This window comes from Solanum pennellii, chromosome 3, assembly GCF_001406875.1.
Source record: "Solanum pennellii chromosome 3, SPENNV200".
Taxonomy (NCBI): domain Eukaryota; kingdom Viridiplantae; phylum Streptophyta; class Magnoliopsida; order Solanales; family Solanaceae; genus Solanum; species Solanum pennellii.
Genome location: NC_028639.1, coordinates 3,922,709 through 3,935,882, shown reverse-complemented (window position 1 = coordinate 3,935,882; position 13,174 = coordinate 3,922,709). Strand labels below are relative to the sequence as shown.

The following is a 13,174-nucleotide window of genomic DNA, read 5'->3' as shown; positions in this document are numbered from 1 at the left end:
TTTTTTCTCGCTTGTTTTGTCATAAGTTGGAAAAAAAAAGATAAAATTTAAAAAAAAAACGGACAAGATTCAAGAAAAAGAGTGGGGGAGGAGAGCAGAGGACTAATCCTTTTTTTATTGAAAAAATTATGCATTATAGCAAATTATCGATTCAAAATAAATGTTATATAGCTATAGTTTCATTTAAGTTCAATTTGTAATAAACTTTTTCCCATTCACCCCTCTCTTTTGAATTTCGCTCGCCCCTCTCACTTCATACAAACACAAAAATATATTATTTTTGTATTAGTATAAAGCGAGAGACAATTGTATATACAAATACAAATGGATATATTTTTGTCTTATATACTTATAATTGTACAAATATAAGTCTTTTCCTTTATAGTTTTCTTTTGTCTTTCTCTTTTTCTCGCTTTATGCAAATATAAATTATACAAAACACAATGTATAATTTGTGTAAATTTGATATACAAATACAAATGTTTTAACTCGATTCAAATATTGTATACAAATTTAATTATATGAAGATATATAAACACAAACATTAATACATATACATAGTAGTTATATATATACAATTATCTAACCGATATACATATACAATCGAAATAATTTTTGTATAAATCAAACCCTTTCGATCTATACAAATCAGATGCTCCAAAGCAAACATATTGCAAATATAAAAACTAGAATGCTAATATTATTTTTATATTTTTTATTCCTAAAATTTGCTCCTTTTATTTTTAATTTTTTATGGAACCCAAAATCAAGCCATATATAAGTAAATTTCACACTATTTTAATAAAAAGGACCTAAATATTCTTAAATTATGAGATTTGATATAATATTGCCCATCCACCTTATAAGTGTGGACCGTTAAAAATAATGATATTTTTTAACTAAAAATTAATGCCACAAATATTTAAAGGCCGAAACATGAATGAAGAATAATTTTGTATTAATCTAAATAATCGAGAGACATTTTAAACCCTCTTCTAAAAAAAAATTAATTTCATAGATTGCCACAGCACTATATACCTTTTATAATGAAAACCACTCAATTTGACTTTACTACCACAGAATCGTTGAGTCACTCAAACTTAATTTGCTTTAAAGTGTCAAAAGTTACTAGAAGAAGATAAAGGAGACATGGTAATATTGAAAATACATGATCTATGTTACATATATTTCGTGTTAATTACGTAGATATATGTTAATTACTACATATAATATATGCCATATGCTTTAGCGATATATTTTAACTATTTACTTTCTACATAATCAACCTTCAGTATACACGTAAAAACTTCTTTAAAATTTGAACTAGAAGTATTTAGTAAGAATACTCTAATATATATTCAAGTAGTTAATGAAAACATGATGCAATTTAAGTCTCTCGATAAAATACATAATTTTTTTTGTTTTGATTATCTCGTTTTAACTTGGTATAAAGTTTAAGAAAAATAATAAAAAAAACTTTTGAAATTTATAGGCTTAAATTCCTTAAAAAGGAAAAATTACGTGGAATGGCAATCATCTCTAAGTAATTAGCCAATAAGGATATAGTTTAATTTATTTACTCTCAATAACTATAGTTTTATTTTTTTTGTCATAATTAATGAGACCCACCACCTCTTTGTATATCCAACCATATGAAAAAAAAAAGTTATCTTTTTATATATAATTTTATCAAATCAATTTTATCTCTCCTACACTCATTCCATATCTTTCTCCTAAAATCACTATACTCCTATTTTGAATTTTAAAAAATTTCAAGATATCCCTGATGTCTTACTTTCATTAATCCAGTTTTTTTTTTTAAATCTTTTTCCTTCATCAACATAATTATATATGTATTATTTTTCTTAGTTTTTTCATATTCTTTTTAAAAAAATTCGTTCTTTCTTATCTGTTTAAAGTTCTTCAAAATGAGAATAAAGGATTCATCTCCATATAGAAGGATTACCAGAGGTGTGTCATTGCATGTCAATATTGTTGATAATTCACTTATGTTTTCAATTGAGTTATTTCAAGATTTTGGGGTCAATGTAGGGAATATGACAACATAATCAAGTTCAAGTTGAAAAATATCTTGAATAGAGATTCAAGAAAAAAAATGACCCAATGACAATTCAGAAAGTCATCAACAACGCGAAATCTAGCGGCATTAAGATAGTTGAAGGTTGAAGCAAAAGAAAAGTCAAAAACATAAATTCAGACGAGATTGGATCTATCTCATCAAAACTGGACAGAACTAGACAAATCTGAAGAACATCAGGTTGTGTAATTTATATACAAATTACTAAAGTTATGTATATAGTGGGTTGTGTATTAAGGTAATCTATACAAAGTATTATGAGATAATTGTTATTTGTATACAAATATTTGTACAAAAGAAATTTGTTAATCATTGTATAATACATATATAAAATTATAGTATATTATACAAATTCGTCGATATATACAAAAAGTTATGAACATGATAAAATATTGTATATATAAACATTACACACTAAATACACAAACATATTTCAAGCTTACCATATATACAATTGACAAATGAATATTATACAATCATTTTGATCATTATTTTTTTTTAAAAAAACATGAAATTACATATATCAAATTATTGTATATTATACAAATCCGTAGATATATACTATAAAAAATGAACATAATAAAATATTGTATACAAATAAACTATAGAAAATAATTAAGAACAAATACAACACACTTTTTATTTAAAAAAACAAACATGATTGTCATATATACAATTTTCATATTTATGATGATCGCATATACATTTAATAATACATAATAAATTACACATCAAATTGTATAAAAAATTATTTATAATTTCTCAAATATATACAATATAATCAATGTATATATATGCAAATAATATCATTAACGTCTAAGTGTTTCATACGACTTATTTTTAAATAAAATTGAGAAAATATTTGATTTTGAATGGTTAGCTTAAATAATGGGATTGCGTAAATGTTTGTTGCCTTTTTTTAGCGATATTGTTACCATTCAATGAATAAGTAAAATATTAAATAAATTAAAAATAAAAAAAATGTTTATACAAATTAAAAGATACATAACAAACTAAACTATACCCATAAAATGTAATTATGTAAACTACACTCATATAATATTATTTAATAAACTATGTTTGCTATATATGAAATTTTCCCAACTAAAAAAGTGTTAAATGTATCAAAATGTTACCTTATGTCCCTAATTACTTGTCTAGTTTTTCTTGTTTGCTTGTTCATTTTTAATTGTTTATTTTGACAAATCAAGAAAGAACAATTTTTTAATTATACTGTCAATTAATTACTTTAATTTTTTTAAAAAAATAGAACTTGTTGAAAATTTTGAAGTTTTAATTCATTTGTTTCGTATTTAACAGATGTAAAATAATAAATTCATTATGTCAATCATTAAATTTCTAAAAATAGATAAATAATAAAGAATACAAGAAATATTTGATCTTGTACCTCTTTGTTCTTTTTTTGTTGGTCGAGTGAGAAAAAGATTGAGAGAGAATTATTTATAACGTATCAAATCAAATTCTCATCAACAAAATTAGGAGTATTAATGGACGGGATGAACTGAAATTGAAAATATTAAAATGGATTGAAATAGAAGTTGGGTTGGATCTTGACCCGTTCAAGACTTTGGGCTCAAATGAATTTAACATATTGATATTTAACTCTTATAATCACAATTTAAATTTTAGCTCGAATTTTTTTTTTGAAAAAGTAACAAATAGATAGATAAACCTAAAAGATGCTTAAATAGATAATAATTTATACCTAAATATAGACATATATTTTTATAAAATTTTTTAAAACAAATTAAAATTAGAGATTAAATTAACTGAATCGAGCATTCTTTTCAAATGGTTTAGATTTCACTTTTGACACAAACAAAATATAAATGTTAAAAATAGTGAATTAACATCTCAAAAAAAAAGAGAAGATATTTGTAGGGATGAAAGAAAAGCAGAGGATGAAAATTTGCAACGTTGCGACACCGTTGTTCACAAACCGGCAACCATTTGAGCCACACTTCGCATGATGATCACTATCACTCAATTCTCCTTCTCCTTCTTCTTCTTCTCTTAGCTCCGGCCATGAGAATCCTCACTTCTCCTTTCACAATATCCCCACCCATCATACCCAGAACTAAATTTCATCAATGCAGAGTTGCCATAAACCCACCACCACCAAACTTCGATTTCAAATCGGAATTTTTCAGCGCCTCTCGGGATGCTATTGAAGAAACCCATCCCGAATTGCTCGATTTGGCTGATAATGGAACTCTGTTTCTCATCAAGAAGAACCAATTTGGACCCGTTCCATCATGGAGAACCGAGTTTGTTGAACCAGAGGCTATTTGGCTGATCGGAACGAACCATCTTTCTATGGAATCGGCTCTGGATGTTGAAAGGGTTATCCGCACTGTCAAGCCGGAGAATGTGGTTGTGGAGCTTTGCAGAAGCAGGCAAGTACCTATCTCTAAAATTAGTTGATTTGTCTTCCAACTGTTTGTATAATTGCGAGAATGAAATAACTGATCTTTTTTTGTTAAAATTATCACATCCTGAAAAGCTCCTCTTATGGGGTTACCGTATTGTCTCCATGAGCTATGACTATGCCATTCTTGCCCCTCCTAGTTGCCAACTGTTTGTATTATGAACTTGTTCAATCTCCATTTTTGTTTAACTTCACTTGTTGCAGAGTTCAGGGCTGGTATCATGTATACTTCTGACGATAGTGATCTCAATCAGCCGTTAAAATCAAACATGTTCTCTTTGAGTGGGAATGGATTTTTCGGTGCTGTTGGTCGTAGCATTAACTTGGGTAATTACTAGCCTTTAGCTTTAATATGCTCTGTATACTTCTGGAATATGATTTATCAAGCTAGCTATTTGATGTGATAGGGGGTCAAACTGCTCTAGCATTACGCATCGTGCTGGCACTTTTCTCTTCAAAAATGTCTTCAAGTGCTAATCGTTCTTTTGGAGATGAGGTAGTTCTGTGGACTGTGTAAGATGTTCTTCATTTACACTTCAGATATTTCCAAAGTCTTAGTGAAGTTCTGTTTCTGTTTGCAGTTCCGTGCTGCTCGAAAGGCTGCTGAGGATATTGGTGCTCAAATTGTATTGGGGGATCGGCCAATAGAAATAACTGTATGCTGCACTTACACTTAGTCCAATGTAAATTTCCTTTCCTAGGATACTTTTGGATTTTATGAAGTGGTAAAGTTACTTTTTGATTTCTAGAAAAAACAATTCTGATGTCTTCTTCTTTATATATTGGATGGACTACCTGGTCTTGCATGTAAAGCAAGACAAGTTAATCCATTTGATACTTCTTGTTTCTCTTCAAGTGCGTCTACAATTTGGTCTTGCAGCATTACATGTAATGCTAGAATGTTTATTGTTATTAACTTCTGTTGTCAGCTTGAACGAGCATGGACTTCACTAAAATGGAAAGAGAAGACGAGCCTTCTACTCTCTGTCTTTGGCGGAATAACCTCATCCACTGAACTATCAACAAAGGCGTTGAAGGTTTGCTTCTCGTATCTATGAAGTGTTTCTGAATACTATTGATGATTGTTAATCGTCAACTTTTTCAAGAATTACCTCTTATTTGTACAGTAGTACCTCAGTTAGCAAATTAATAGTCTGACAACCTAAGTGGCATCATCGATTATACATGGTTTGCCATCCGTATTGTCTTAAATGCTATAGCAATTACAAAATGGATTAATTGGAGCATGTGCTATTATGACATTGCCTGCTTTAGAAATGATTTATCGTTCAGAGCCAGAAGGACCAGTCCTCCTTCTCCAGCCAACACCATCCAAAAAGGCCAATACCAAAAGGAGAAAAAATGTTATCTAACCTTCCTTTTGTCTACTATTACTCTATTTTAAGAGCTTTGCCTGTTGTCTGCTGTCTTCGGGGGGAAACTATGGTGATAACTATACATGCCATGCCATTCTATCCAATATTCTTGATTCTGTTTTCAATTTTTTCGATGTTGTGACAGGAATCAAGTTCTGATGATAGTAACTTTCAGCTGTATGAGAAATTAAGCTTTTCATATCCATCACTTCTGCAGCCACTCCTACATGAACGTGACACGGTTAGTTGCTCTTCCCTCATGAACAGTCTCTAGTAACTCAGAACGAATGTTTCATCGGAAACAACCTTCTTGCTGATGGATATCATGGCAAAAAATGGACACGGTATTTTCAGGATAAAATTGAAAAAAGAACTGCCATTTCACTGATCAAACCTTTTTCTTTTCCCTTTTGCTAGTGATTATCTTTCCTGTTTTTCCATGTGATTGTTCCTTTAGTTTCTTGCTTGGTCTCTGAAGAGGAGCAAAGCTGTGAACAACTGTAAGCAAGTTGTTGGAATCATTGGGAAGGGTCACATGAATGGAGTAATATATTCTTTGGTGTCTGATCAAGGAAACTTGCGCTTTCGAGATCTAGCTGGGAAGAGTCCTTCAGGGGGACTCTCTGGCTGGACAACTACCATCTTTGGAAACCTGGTTAGAGACACTATAATTGGTGTTCTCCTGTGGCTATTGTATGAACAACTTACCAGTGGTTTGAAGTTGATTGATTAAACAACAGACCAACTTTCGAACTCCTTGTGTGATTCACAAACACTCCAGTTAAGTCAAACAGAGGAATGAATACTACTATCTGAACAATCATCCTGAAAGAATATTAAACATTATTCTGGTTCTTCATTTTCGTGGAGTTTTGTTTCAAGCAAGGTGGCGAATAAGTTATCGAAGAGTTATGAAAAATGGAAATAATTTAACAATTATTATGTTAAGCTCTTAGATGGTAAATACAACAAGGATGATCATTAGAAAATTCATTAATTCTGGTTGGATTAGTTATAAGGATGATCATTCTTCCACAAAATACTGAATTCTATCAAGTGTTTGGTGATCATAATATTACTTGATGAATCTGAAATATGATTCCTTTGTGGAGGATAACTCTTTTTTTTTTTTTTTTCAATTTCCAAAACGTTAATTTTTTTGGTCAAGTCGATCATGGTAATTCTGTTTTTATTATTAATTTTTTTATGTTGGAAATGTTTTATAAGGAGAATGTGCTATTAAAAAATGACATCCGGATAAATTAAGTTCTTGCTAAATGCTGTATATAGAAGGATTGGATCACGAAATTATTTTCACAACTCAAATCCGTGATCTTTTAATCAAATGAATCTCATAAATAGTTAATATGTTTTTCTTAAGTTTATATGATATTATTTTTCGTTTATGAAATCTCATGAAAATAATATTCTTTTATTTTATTTATTTGAGTGCATAAGTTTAGTATGCATTTATTCATCATCCATAGATATAAATTAAAATATGTTTTAAATATCCAAAAAATAGAGAAAGTAAAATAATAATAATAAAAAAGAAATATGGAAAGAAAAGGGGTAAAAGAAGGTTAAGACCATTTAAATCAATTGTTTCTAACTAAATTTATTTTCATATATAATTGAATGGATAAATTGCAATTCCATTCATTTTGTTTTGATCTATCTATTTGACACTCCTACTAAGTTTGATAAAGGAAAATCTTACATCAATACCAATGATTATAGAGAATAACAACCTTTTGATCAAACAATCGTTAGAAAAAATCTATTCATAATTATAAATTATTCGTATGTGCGACTATTTTTATTTCTCTGTCTTTTGATAAAGATTAGTGAATCAATGAGCCCTAGCAGGGGCTGCGAACTCTGTTTGATGCAATAAATATGTATTAAAACTCCATCTATAATTTATGAAATACTCAATTTTGATTTAATTAATAATAATATATTATTTTTTTTAAAAAAATGTAAACATTAGCTTTGTAAATATTTCTAATACACCGTGTACAAATTAGTCATAGTTTGATTTGGTCATGACCTAGACCATCGTAATTGACATCCACATTAATCTTTCTGTGGGAGAACCACTACTACAATCCAAACCAAACAACTAAATCAAAAAACTAAAATATTTAAGTTACGGAAGCAAATTAAATAACTAAAGATTGAAGTTTTCATAAACTTTCAAAAGATCTAACAACTAAGCAATGCGGAAAAACGCCTAGAACCCGAAAATCAATATACTAAAACATCTAAACAGGAAGGGATACAACCCCAAACTAATGAACTATTAACTAATTAGAAAAGTCTAAGTCCGAAATGTGGACATAGACGAAAGGAGAATCATGTCAGTCCGTAAGAATTGGTTCACCCTTGAATTCGATTGACGATCACTGATCTTCTAAATGAGGTCTGTCAATAGTCATTTGAAGGTACTCAACAATGTTTTATTTAAAGAAAATATATTTTATTGTTTGTTTTCGACTTGGTTTTAGAGTCGCCACTTAATTTTTGAGAAAAATCAAAAAAACTGTTCTTCCAATTGACTAAACAGGAAATCAAATTGAAAAAGTTTAAAGGGGGTTCGGTGGTTCTTATTAATATTTTAGGAAGGTGTTCTAAAATACCCACTAATGTGATTTTTCGACAACTAAAATGTTTAGCTAAACTAACTTAATTTTGAGAATGAAAAAAATTATTTAGTGTTGTTTGAAAGTGATTTATTTAGCTCGCAAAATTTATTCATTATCATTTTTAAGTCTATATAAAGGCGATCGATTTAGTTTAAAATAGTTAAAACATAAAGGCGTCTTGCGGGAGACTTGGACCCTTTTAACCTAAAACTAACGACACAATTTTAACAAGAAGTAAACAAAAGTAGTAAAACAAAGAGGAAAGAGAGAGAGAGAGTTGGGTTCAAATCCGGATTCTGTCCGCCTGGATTGGTATTTGGATCATTTTTTTGTTGGACCTTAGGCCCATTAGGTTTTTTACCTGTCCTGAACTAACAAGATAATAAATCTTTTTACTTCTTAGGCCTAAGACCCAATTTTCACCTGTCCTAAGATTTAACAATACAATGATAAAAGAAACAAGGGCTTAGGCCCCAAGGATAATAAAATACAACACTTCGAAAAAAAATAATAAATTTGGACTCTTTGGTCCAATTTTCTCCATTCTCTTCTGCTTCTGCATTTTCCGACTTGTACGTCGATTTTTAATGTGCTTGACTCGATGGAAGGAACTTGAGCCTTAATGGCTCTCTCGAAATGCAAGGGGAGGATGATAGGAGTTCATAGTGAACTCGGATTGACATCGCATGTAATAACAATAAACTTATATGAGAGCCGATACATTACATCGATACAAGAAGCATAGATACCAGAAGCATAGAAAGAATGACATCTCAATATCGAAACAGAATTTAGGAACTACTACGGCAAGCCACAAGTCATCCTAGCAAAATGTAACATGTAAGACTAAAATAATGATTAAAAAAATCTTAACTTTGACACTCATAGGAGATGTCACTCACAGGGAAAATTTAACAAGCTAATCAATCAAACAGAGGAGTAGATACAAACATTATTAGCTTAATTTCCAACCAATTCACATGTCCTTAACCATTTTTAACTATCTGCACCATTAGATATTCTAGACATGAAGGATTAGAAAATATCACATGTTATCTAAGTTTTAATAATCACACCCAACAATGAATTGAAAATAATTAATTTGCACTCCATACTTAGCATAAAGAATGAATTTCAATTAAATTAAAACATTATCCAAATTAAACATAAAGCCGTATTGAATAAAGGAATATCATCACAAAATGCCAAATTTTTTAAGATTAGAATATGTATAATCTAAAACAAAACAGACAAATAACCTCTCTTATTCAACTTCATAATAATTAAAAACAAAATAGTAAGTGTTGACGCTTTCAAATATACATCTGAGTTTTCATAGCCTGATATGATTAAACTTATATAAATAGAATTATGAGCTCACTTACACAAAACTAATAACGTACACTTGTGATGCAGCAAAGCACTGTTAATAAGCTAATGTACAAGGATGTGTATACCAAATCCTTTCCAGCAAACAACAAACTTGTAAATTATAGGAACGTTTGAACCAAGTATTAGGTAAGTCTCGAAATCAATTTAACGATTTTTAGAAAGAACTCAAGTGGGTTTATGACATAGGGTTCACCCATTTGCAACTTAAGAGCAAATACTTCTAACAAAACTATTACAGAGAATGCAAACTTCATATACGGATTTAAGTAATTAGCTGAGGTCTTCTATCAAAATCGAAAATATACAATTATATAACACACTTCATGTCAAAAACGAAATTGCTGCCAGATAGCTTTAAAAACCAAAATGTTCACATCAACTCTAGTCATTCTTAGAGAGAGTATACGATTAAACATAAAAGAAATTGAAGTCCAAACTATACACCATGATATCTTTAAAATGAGACTCGATTAACAAAAATTATTGGAGGGGAAGCAAAGAGAAAATAAACCAGCTTGGCAAACCCATACAGAAATAGATAAACAATGTATTATGGAAAGATCTCGGCTTAAATAAAACAGAAATTATAACCAGTCTAATGTCTTCAAGCTATGTGTCTGTCAAACATTAACATAAACAAAAAGCAACACTTCAATGAGAACATTTAAATGAAGAACATGAGAAAATGAGCTTCGGACCGTAGCATGGACATAAACAGACAGGTTCAACATCGTTCACCTCCAAGATTAAAAAACGAGTAATGCTAGAAGGCCAACAGAATAAGGAAGCAACACATTTTGTTCAAACCGGAGTAACCATTGGTATTTAATTATGTCAAGCAAAGTGAGGAAATCAATCAGCAACTACCAAGTTAAACAAAAAAAAAAAAACACATACTACTTTATAAAATTTTTCATTTCCAATGAACTCATAATTGTAGATATCTAAGCATTTAGATCCCAAAAAAAGAGCTATCAGGAGGCGGGAATCGAATATCTGAGCAATAATGAGACTAGATCGTAACATCAATTAGTGTAGAAACGCAAATCAAATCAATAACACCTTCAATGGACTAGCTGATTGAGTCACAACAGATCAAACCAAACTTTAGCCGATTATATGGAACCTAATCAGATAAAACGCAAGAAAGAAACTAACTTGACTGGCCAATTTTCACATTTGAGGAATCACATGGAAATTTACAGTAACCTAAGAAAAAGAACAAAACACTGAAACGTCATTTAAATTTCAGTGAAACACACAACAAACAAGTATATCTATGTATTCGAACACACAATCGGAAAATAAAGAATGATTAGAGGTTAACAAAATAGAGCTAAGAGGAGAGACTTTTACCTTTTTTTGGGCAGTGACCGGAACGGACGAGCTAGACACGAGGATGATTCCACCACCAAAATGAGATTACAACACAACAGAGAGAATGTCAAGCTCGAAAACGAAATCAAAACTTGAGTATTCCTCTATCTCAATTATCTATACAGTGCTTCTAGGATTGTTGTGGCTGGAAATTGATAGAAGATTTGGGTTGTTTTAGGAAAAAATTTGGGCTTTCCGCAAAGAAGAAAGAATTGGGCTGAAAGGAATGTTGTGTGCTGCTGAAATTTGAAATAAGACCCAAAACATAGTCTTAAAATGAGTTTAAGTCATGGAAGAAAATGGTTAGAATTGCTACTAAGAGTGACCATAAGAATTTCAATTGTAGACATTTAGAGTTAACAATTTAGCCAAATTGATTTAGTTGGTGATTTGGCTAAAAACTAAATAAGATGAATTAATAGAAATTAATTAATGAACTTCTTAATCTTAACGAAATGAAATAGTTAAATTAAATATAAACTAAATAATTTAAAATATAAAATATTATATAACTAAACTAATTAACCAAATATTTTTTTAAAAAATAAATTTTTTGAGAAAATTTTCAAATATTCATAATATATATATATATAATCAAAAAATCACAAAATGTGACAAAACTATTTAAAATAACTTGTAAAATTATATTTTTTTTTTGTTTTGAAATTTTATAGAACTAATTATTTGAAATCGTTTGAAATCAAAGAAGCTCAAATTACTTTCTATCGGGGAGGGTCAAAATTGGATGTCAATAAAAAAAAAAAGCAAGTGCAGTATCAGTACACAACCACAATGTACTGGTGGGATCACATGACTATCCCACTAAGTGCAACATATATAAGTCATCACAACATAATAATAACATGCATACAAACGAACATATACAATATCATCAACATTTATGAACAACGCATAATATCACATTTCTCAAATATCACAGTTATATCAAGTCATTGGTCCTCTCATGAAACCTAAACACAAACAATTAGCATACAGGAACGCGGTATCCAATCCAATGTTTATGTTAGAACGTGACAATTGATCTCATATTTATATCGAAACGTGGCAAGCGATCCAAGTTAGTGTGTCGAAATGCAACACCTGATCCATTCAACAAGCCATGATTACAATCACAAGTATATCCTCAAGATTATACAATTAAGTCATGATTCATGATATTAATCATTTATCTATCTCATTTACAACAAGTGTGATCAATAGTGCAACATTCACATACATACACTTATTACATTGAAGCAAGAACAAACATATATCACAAAATCATGAGATCACAATCATCACCTACCCCAAAACAAGGTTGAAACCCTAGGAATCATGATCCTTTTATTTTCGAATTCGTTTCGCTTGTTCTTAGTCTACAAACAATCATAATAACACGAAATCAGTAAATAATCACTAATTACCTAACAATCCTATGAACACCTAGATCAACCCATGATCCGTAGTATCCCAATTAAGACTTTTTCCACCATAGTTTCTAGATCAAAATCCTCCCCATCGATAATTACCCATTAGATTACGCTTTACGGATCGAAAAATGGATTGGGGGAGTGAAAATCTTACCTTTACCCTCAAGAATGGTGGAAAACTATCAAGAAGTGTCTCGAGTTCGTTCCTTAGCTCTAAAAATCGAAAAGTGCAAAATAAAAATATTTTGAAATTTATTTACGACTTTAAGTCGCGTTTGGCCCGCCATAAAGGCCCTTACCCTGCTACAGCGGCACCACCAAAGCAACCAAAACCGTCGCCTAAGAGACTTGCGCGAAAAAGTAAGCTATTTTAATAACTCCAAGACCCCCTCCCCCCCCCCCCC

The 13,174-nt window shown here is 30.3% G+C and overlaps 1 protein-coding gene and 1 long non-coding RNA gene across 3 annotated transcripts; one reads left to right on the top strand and one right to left on the bottom strand.

Annotated features, from left to right (window-relative positions):
• Positions 1-3,982: 3,982 nt before the first annotated feature.
• On the top strand, positions 3,983-7,040 carry LOC107015139 (traB domain-containing protein). 2 transcript variants are annotated; one of them, XM_015215318.2, is made up of 7 exons: positions 3,983-4,515; positions 4,759-4,874; positions 4,955-5,043; positions 5,129-5,203; positions 5,477-5,584; positions 6,069-6,164; positions 6,381-7,040. In XM_015215318.2, exons 1-7 carry the CDS (start codon positions 4,145-4,147, stop codon positions 6,654-6,656), a joined length of 1,131 nt encoding a protein of 376 aa, XP_015070804.1. In that variant the 5' UTR covers positions 3,983-4,144; the 3' UTR covers positions 6,657-7,040. The 2 variants fall into 2 exon arrangements, with proteins under 2 accessions (XP_015070804.1, XP_015070805.1); XM_015215319.1 differs by having other exon boundaries at positions 4,281-4,515; positions 4,752-4,874.
• A 1,808-nt stretch (positions 7,041-8,848) lies between these two features.
• LOC114076541 lies at positions 8,849-11,572 on the bottom strand. The gene is made up of 2 exons (XR_003577476.1): positions 11,320-11,572; positions 8,849-9,394 (listed from the first exon to the last, which is right to left on the bottom strand). It is a non-coding gene; the product is annotated as an uncharacterized LOC114076541 (long non-coding RNA).
• Positions 11,573-13,174: the final 1,602 nt, after the last annotated feature.

What these genes read in the sequence shown, in the direction of transcription:
- LOC107015139 (XM_015215318.2), top strand. Translation starts at nt 4,145, where the DNA reads ATGAGAATCCTCACTTCTCCTTTCACAATATCCCCACCCATCATACCC. An exon ending in GTGGAGCTTTGCAGAAGCAG is followed by an intron (nt 4,516 to 4,758) that starts GCAAGTACCTAT and finishes TGCAGAGTTCAG; the next exon opens with GGCTGGTATCATGTATACTT. An exon ending in ATCGGCCAATAGAAATAACT is followed by an intron (nt 5,204 to 5,476) that starts GTATGCTGCACT and finishes TTCTGTTGTCAG; the next exon opens with CTTGAACGAGCATGGACTTC.